Source organism: Hemibagrus wyckioides, linkage group LG06 (genome assembly GCF_019097595.1).
Source record: "Hemibagrus wyckioides isolate EC202008001 linkage group LG06, SWU_Hwy_1.0, whole genome shotgun sequence".
Lineage (NCBI taxonomy): Eukaryota > Metazoa > Chordata > Actinopteri > Siluriformes > Bagridae > Hemibagrus > Hemibagrus wyckioides.
Genome location: NC_080715.1, coordinates 44,052,792 through 44,060,998, shown reverse-complemented (window position 1 = coordinate 44,060,998; position 8,207 = coordinate 44,052,792). Strand labels below are relative to the sequence as shown.

At 38.8% G+C, this 8,207-nt stretch overlaps 1 protein-coding gene across 1 annotated transcript; it reads left to right on the top strand.

The window, feature by feature from the left end:
- The first annotated feature begins 279 nt into the window (after positions 1 to 279).
- On the top strand, positions 280 to 1,269 carry LOC131355006 (trace amine-associated receptor 13c-like). The gene has a single exon (XM_058393170.1). The coding sequence runs from the start codon at positions 280 to 282 to the stop codon at positions 1,267 to 1,269; it is 990 nt and encodes a 329-aa protein (XP_058249153.1).
- The last annotated feature ends 6,938 nt before the right edge of the window (positions 1,270 to 8,207 follow it).

Genomic DNA, 8,207 nt, shown 5'->3' with positions numbered 1-8,207 from the left:
ATTGTTGTTTTTAATTTTCCATTCTCCATGTACTTGATCAAAAATCAAGGAGTCCCACGAGTCCCATCAGTCCAGTCAAGAGCACATGAGTGGAATAAACATTCTCTAGATATTTACTTTAGGCTTTTGTTACAACAAGCCATGACATCATTTTTATCATACTGTCACTCAAATTAGGGAGGCGTGACCAATTTCTCAACAATAAAATCACCAGAGCTCCTGAGCCATAAGTCATTTGATTATGACTTTTTACATTTTCTTTTACAAATGTCTGTATTGATGAACCTGACGGGGTTTAATCAGTCTGATCGCTGTGAGCATTTCTCCTGTCCAGAGAGATCTGTATCTCCTGCAGTTTATATCTTACTGTACGTGTGTTCAGCTGCTGTGGTTCTGCTAACAGTGTGTGGAAATCTGCTGGTCATCATCTCTGTTCTTCACTTCAAGCAGCTTCACACACCAACTAACATGCTGGTGCTCTCTCTGGCTGTGTTGGATTTCCTTGTTGGCATTTTTTTAATGCTGCCAATGTTAACCAGGACAGTTGAGTCATGCTGGATTTTTGGGAGAGATTTCTGCACTGTCTTTTTGATAAGTGATTTCTTTTTAAGTTTATCAATCCATAATATCGCTCTGATTGCTGTGGATCGGTATTTGGCTCTCACAAATCCCTTTTTCTACATGAACAGAGTCTCTGTGAGGATCACTTGTGTTGTAATTATTTTTGACTGGTGTGTGATGGTGATTTATATCATAGCATTTATGTATTTTAATGGAAATTTCACAATTTCTGTAATGTGTCCTGGAGAATGTTTAATCATTGTGAATGAGGTTTGGACTGTAATTGATCTCATATATTCATTTATATTTCCACTTTCTGTCATAATCATATTGTATACTCGAGTTTTTGTGATTGCTAAGAAACATGCCACTGCTATCAGAGAGCTTAATAATCACACACGACCTAAAACACAGAAAATCACCTCACACTCCATGAAATCTGAGAGAAAAGCAGCTAAAGTCCTCGGCATTTTAGTGTCTGTGTTTCTGGTGTGTTTACTTCCATATTTTATTTACAGTTTATTAGGTGATGTTATTGAACTACAGTTAGAAACTATTCAGACTCTTATGATCATTCTTTATTTGAACTCCACCATTAATCCAGTTATTTATGCTCTGTTTTACCCGTGGTTTAGGAGGTGCATTAAATTAGTCATAACTCTGCAAATATATCAAACAGACTCTGCATTAATCAATGTTCATTCATGAAAAGACTTTTCACATCATTTGACAATACGCATAAATCTTGCAGCTATTAGAATTTGAGCTTTTATAAAAAAATTAATTTCAAATTTTAATATAATGTATACTGTTCTGTATTATATGTAGAAGATGGGAAATATATTTGCTACAAAAGATTAAATTACAGATAAAATCTTTAAAAATACAGATACATATTATGATGGGAAAATCATGAATACTACAAGATAACATGCAGTGAGACAAAGACCATCAGATTTTCACAAAGAAAATAAAATATTGATGTGTACTTTCTTTCCTCTTCTTTTACAAACACTGCTGGGTGAGATGTAGGAGAACCTGCTGGACCTGGAGCTCATGGGTTTCCTGCAAAAGGGGGCATACCAGAATATCATCAATATAGGTTATGTCATATTTGTCCAGCATATCTCTCAGGTCAACGTTAACAAGGCTCTAGAAGACTGAGAGGGCGAGCGAGTGTCCTCTTTGCAGTGATGCTGCTGCAGCAAACATTTAACATGTTTTGTGACATTTTTATATTTCTATGCATTTGAATATTTGCAGGAATACAAACATTTGCATGGGGGATTGTTCACCACCATCCATACTATTTCAAACCGTATTCTCGTCTTCAACTGCAAAACACCTGTAAGACAAGACACTGACTTCAGGAAGTTTTTGGGTGATTCTACACAGTGAAAGCGGTGAGATTCATGGCAGGGGAGGCACTGACTCCTTCAGAGTAAATATATGAACCCCAAAAAGTAGTTTATTCAATTGTCAGCACGCACATTGACTACTGGTTATGTTTCATATCTGCATTCTTTACACACTCATTAGGTAAGGTACATATTTGGCTACGAAAGGACGTTACATTTATAGTGGTGATAGAGAGTGTATTTGCTCTGTACCATCCATGCGCTCTAAATTTGCCCTTGCAATTCCACAATTCATATTCATTCAATATAAAGAAAAGTATAATCTTCCATTTTGGTAGTCAGTGGGAACAGAAAAGAGAAATAAATGTACGGCTGCAGTGCACTAGACTTTCTGATATCGCTAACGTTTGTCACATAGAGCCTCTGTGTAGAAGAACAGCTGCACCAAGCACCAGTTGAGCTCACCTCTGACCCCTTTCAGTGCGGAACAGTACTGTCTGCCTCACCTTGTGCCTTTTCACTACAGTTTTATATCCAATCAGTAAGACTAAGTATGTCGCTCACTTATTGCTGTGGAAGGTCTGGGTGTATAATAAACGTGTTTGCAGAAATTATATTGGTGACATACAGAGAGACATCAACAGGCACATACCAATTGCATACATCAACCCAGAGTGTGAGAGATGATGATGTAGGAGTAAAAGCACAATCATTTATTAGGCTCAGATCTTGTTTGAAATGTCACGTCCCTGAAGAAATTGAGACAAGAAGTACATTGGAAAGTAATAAAAGCTTTATTTTGTTTGTTTTATGTAAAGTGACACGTTTTTGAAACAGATATCTGAGGAGAGATTTGTGTGTTTGTGTGTGTTGTTGTTATAATAACACTCAGAGCTCTGTGTGTCTATATTTCACACTCTCAATACTATTTCACTGTACAAAAACAAAAAATCTCTAGGAGGACTGTCATTAGGTGCGTTTACACGGACAGTTGTAATCTGATCGTAACAGGACTAGAAGCACAATCAGATTGAAAAAGTGTCATGTAAACACGTCAATCGGATGGAATTTTCCACATCCGATTAAAATTTCAATCGGATGATAAAGGGTGGTTTAAACCATTTTTAGTCCGATCGAGAGGACATGTAAACACTTAATCGGATGGAATATGTTCCTGGAAAGTTCTGCGCATGTGCAATGACGCAAGAATGGCGTATGACGTACAGACGTTGTTACGAATGACATATGACGTACAGATGTTTTCGTGGACTGTGCGCATGTCAAAAGATCTAATCCGATTCTAATCATGTGTCATGTAAATGCACATAACAACCTGATTACTTTATACTGCGTTCATGTAAACGCTGCAATCAGATTCGTCAATCTGATTGAATTCAGCCCATCTGATTAAAAATGTAAACGCACCTTTTGTCTTTAATTGGTGTCTGTCTCAAGATAAACTTCTTGGGTTTTGTAATGTGTTTTGGGTCTGGGATTTTAGTAAATTTATATGGGTTATTTATAATTTATATATAGGTTTTGTCTTAATTTCAACATTAATCTATTTACTTTTTAATTCTCTGTTGTACTGGAGGATTTTGCATTACATGAACTGCAAATCTGCATATAATCCTTGTGAACTCTGCATTAATAAATATTTTATCATTAATAAACGTTTTGCCCTTAGTTCTATTGACCATAGCTTCTTTTTTTTTAATTATGGCCAAATCTTATTAGGTTTATTACAGTTCTGTAGTAAATCAAATTATCTGCTCTCTCTATATTTAAAGAATTTTTAAAATACTCACTTTATTTTTAAGAATTTTAAAGATTAACTTATTAAAAAGATTTATTCTATTTTTTTTTTCTCAGTACGAATGAACTACACAACATTTACATGGACAGACACATCTCATCTTCATAAATCTATTTTCATAAACATCAGTGTGGCCTAATTTTGATCATAAATATGATTAATGTGCATGTGACATTAAAATAAAAATATAAAAAATGGTATGAAGAAGGTGTCCTATAAAGTAAGTGTCCTTGCTCTGGCAGTTAATGGGAGTGAGCAGGAAATAATGATGATAGTATAGGAGAGAGCATGCTCCTTGTGGTGCACCAGTGCTGATTGATATTGGCTCTGAGAGAATAGTCCATGAGCTAAATCTGACAGTGGTTGAATAATTTTAGCATATTCAGTTATCCACATGTGGCATTACCCAGCCATGTTCATGACAGTCATCTGTTGCATAATCTTGGCTCTTGAAAATGAACAAATTGCTGCAATTTGATCTAGGACTAAACACTTAGTGGCACTCGAGTGGCAGTGGGAGAGGATGCAGGCGTTGGCTGTTTGCCGCTATCTCAATATTGTTGTGCCCTGTAGCCGATTTTTCTGAACTTTTATGGGTTTTTTAACTTTACACGAGGTTTTCACATTTGCAGCTGTCAATTTGCCATTTTAGACTTTGATACCATTTTCTTTGGATTAATTTTACCTGCTGCTGCTGCTGTCGGACTGTTGCCTCTGTAGCTGCTGCTGGCTGCCGTGCTCACTTTGCCTCGTGTTTGCCTGGGGCTAGTATTAGCTGCTAAATGCTACCATCTGCCTCCATCTACGCTGACGGCTTGTCAACTTTGTTTCTGGGGCTGACACTGCTGTTTTAAATGAGTCCTGCCCTCCTGGATATACTTACCTTGAAAAAGCCCAAACCACTGGTCGTGGTGGGGGTTTGGTCGTAATCCACCATACAGATTTGAAACTGTCACCACTCCCCCTTCCTAAATTGTCTACTTTCGAATGTCTGGCAATTACATGTAAATATACACTTTCTATTACAATACTCCTTATTTATCGGCCACCGAAACAACAGCCGGGTTTTATCACACAAATTCATGAGTTTCTTTCAACTTTATGTACATCATCATCCAGAGTATTTATAACTTCGAGATCTGAACATCCATGTGGACACTCCCTCTAATCATTTTGCTGCTGAGTTCCTCGAACTTTTGGATTGCTTAAACCTGAAGCAGAACGTTGAGGTTCCCACCCACAGTAAGGGCCACATTCTCGATTTAGTCATTACTGACTCTATCCCTATCTTAAATCTCCAAGTATATGACCTGGGTGTTTCTGACCATAAAATCATTTCAATGCATCTTCCTTTATGTACACCAAATTTGCAATATTACTCAAATATAATTAATACCAATCCCGGTAACTCAAAAGAATTTTTTTTCCATAATAAATCATCTGCTCAGACCCAAATCCCACATTTGTAGCAATTTCACAGAGGAGCAGTGCAATCGTTTCTTGACACATTTCAACACTAAGGTTAATACTATTCATGACTTACTGTCTGTCCCCAGCCTTCCAATCCTAGATTTGCCTAAATCAAAGCCAGAAGGTTGTCTCTCTCAGTTCTCTGCCACCACAGTGAGAGATGTAGTGGGTATCATACAGAGGATGAGACCCTCAACATGCACCTCGGACCCTCTCCCCACTCCCCTGATAAAAGCTAATGTCTTAAGCCTAGTTCACACTACAGGATTTTAAGCCCGATTTGCAAATTAACGAGCTCGCCGACAGATCGGTCTGTGATCGTGGGAAAATCAGCGGGTGATCAGCACTTGGCAATCTTTATGTATGAACTACTCAACGACATATCAAAGAGGATCACTGACGCATCGCTGACACCTCGCAGACAAAATCCAGATATCTGGCATGTTAAATATCATCATCACGTGGTGTCGATTGTAGCTACGACCTCCAACCAATGAGCAAGTCAGCAGAGTTGAGAGTTGTTGTCAGATGGTGTGGTGTGCGACGCCCTCTTGTGGATCATTTACGAAGCTTCGCATACTGTGAACACCACAAGGACAAAAAGACATACAGTAAAATCATGTAGTCTGAACAGCAAAGCGATCTTCTGATGGTTAAAGTCTTGTAGTGTGAACTAGCCTTTAGACATAACTCCCGTCATTACCAACATTATTAATTACTCTCTCCAGGGTGGCGAAGTTCCAACAAAATTAAAAAACTGCAATTATCAGACCACATCTAAAAAAAAAAACCTTCCCTGCAGGGCCTGCACAGTCATTTTAAAGGGCAGTGGCCCAAAACAAAAAAAGGGCAGTTACAAAATACACAAATAAAAGACAAGACACCAGGCACAATATAATAATAGTTTTCTGTCTTTATTGTTTTAATGATAAATTATGAATGCACATCTCTGGTAATACCATGAACTTTTTACATGTTTTTTTGTCTCTCAGTATCTCTTAATTTCACAGCAAAACCTTTCTGTTTGGTACCATTTCCTGAAAGCTTTTGATAGCCTCATCTTTTATGATTGGGATGTCCTTCTCGATGGCCAGAAGCAGAAAATGAGAGAGTTGTTCTTGTCCACACAGATTATGAAGTTTAGCTTTTACCAGCTTCATCTTTGAGAATGAGCGTTCTACAGTGGCTGTTGAGACTGGTATTGTTGCAAAGATTTTCAGCAGCTTAAAAAGTGTTGGAAACACAACATGGGCATCAAATTCTTTGAATGATTTCAACATTGCATGGGCATTTTTTTGTGAGCATGTGTATGAAGAGTGGAAAACTCTAAGCTCAGTTTGCAGCTGTTCCTCCTCCTCCTGAAAACCGTAAAACTATAGGCAGCATTATGTGCTTCATCATTTACAGTATCTTTCCACTTTGATGGGTCAAGCAAGCAATGCATTGATGTAACGATTTTGTCAGTGTTCCCTTTCCCTTGAAATCATCTCTGGAGTTCCTGAATCCAAAAAAATGAAGTACAACTTTCCTCTGTAGTACTCCTCTAAAGTCTGTGACTGTTGGTCCTCTGTTGCTGATGTGGAACAGTACTTAAATTTTGCAGGTACTTTTCACCGTCTTGCTTGCCCTGGAATTACCTCAGGCGCTTTTATTCCTCTTGCCTCTGCTTGAGTGGTAGCATTGTGATATATTTCCCTGAATTGCTCTTCGTTCCCCTGTGTGTTCATTCTGCTAATGACACCTTTTGCAACAGTGTATGCTGCTGCCAAGTCCAGGTTTTGCTGCTGAAGAGCATTTGAAGCAACTGCTGTTTCCATAAAAATAGGAGTTATCTCCAAACAAAGGAGGAATTCAAAGTTAATGCTATGCATGTTAGCTTCTCCTGCAGCTGAATCAGGTGGCTCAGACTTTGTCAGATCTTCAAGGAATTGTACAACTTTAGGGAGGCATTTTTTTGGAGTCTTCAGGGCTCTTTCCCTGCAGCTCCATCGGGTGTCCGAGAGCTTCTGTAACTCAAGGGGACACTGGCCTGGATTCATGGTTTGCTGCGTTTGGAAAAATGCTGCATGTCGCTTTGTGGAATTGGCAATGAAGGTGTATAGTTTTTCACTGCCTTTCTTTTAAAAGCATTCCACCGAATCATGCCTAGCATGTGTGCCTCTGTTCTGCTAAGCTCCTTCATTTTCCCTTTAGCCTGCTTCCACTGACATACCCCAACTGACTTCCATCCTGCCCTGCTCTTATATTTTTCATCGATCATAAAAAAGTCTGCAGCTGAAACAGTACATTGCATTGATCTATGGAGAATATTCTAACCAGGGATGTTCCTCATACCACTGGCCCTGAAATGACTGTCCTTTCTCATTTTTGGGAAACTTTAAAATTGCACGACATGGTCCTACTGAATTAAAAAATTTTGTGAAGGCCACATTGTACTCTATGTTGTATTTCTTTACATGGGCAGGATCTGATGGATTTTGTAACTGAATCAAAAACTCATAATCTTCTGGTTCTTTATCTCTTGCTGTGGCTGCCTCACTCTCCATATATTCTTGTTCTGCTTCTGCCTCTTTGCTTTCTGCCTCCCTCCCTTCTGTTTCAATCATAATTATCTTTTCTGTCTCTGGTTCACTTCCAAGACCTTCACTTTGATGCTGTAGCATCTCCAGGCCGGATCACTCGCTCATGGAGTCAGCTGCATCCTTCCCAAAACTCAATTAACTATTACACAGCTCACAACTGAGCTATCACTAATTATAATCTCATTATACCTCAACCGACATGCTGTAACTCATGAGAGCCAGGCTCCAGGATGTCTGATGGCTCTGGATAACACCTCACCCCCCCAACAAGACTGGAGGCAAAGGAGGTATTCTACCACCATGAATGTTGGAGTTCTGCAGACCATCAGTACTGATAGCCCAGCCTCACACCCCTGGAACTTCCCATCAACTTGTGACCTTACCATACAAATCACCCTGTGTCTAGCAGTTTTACGGCCG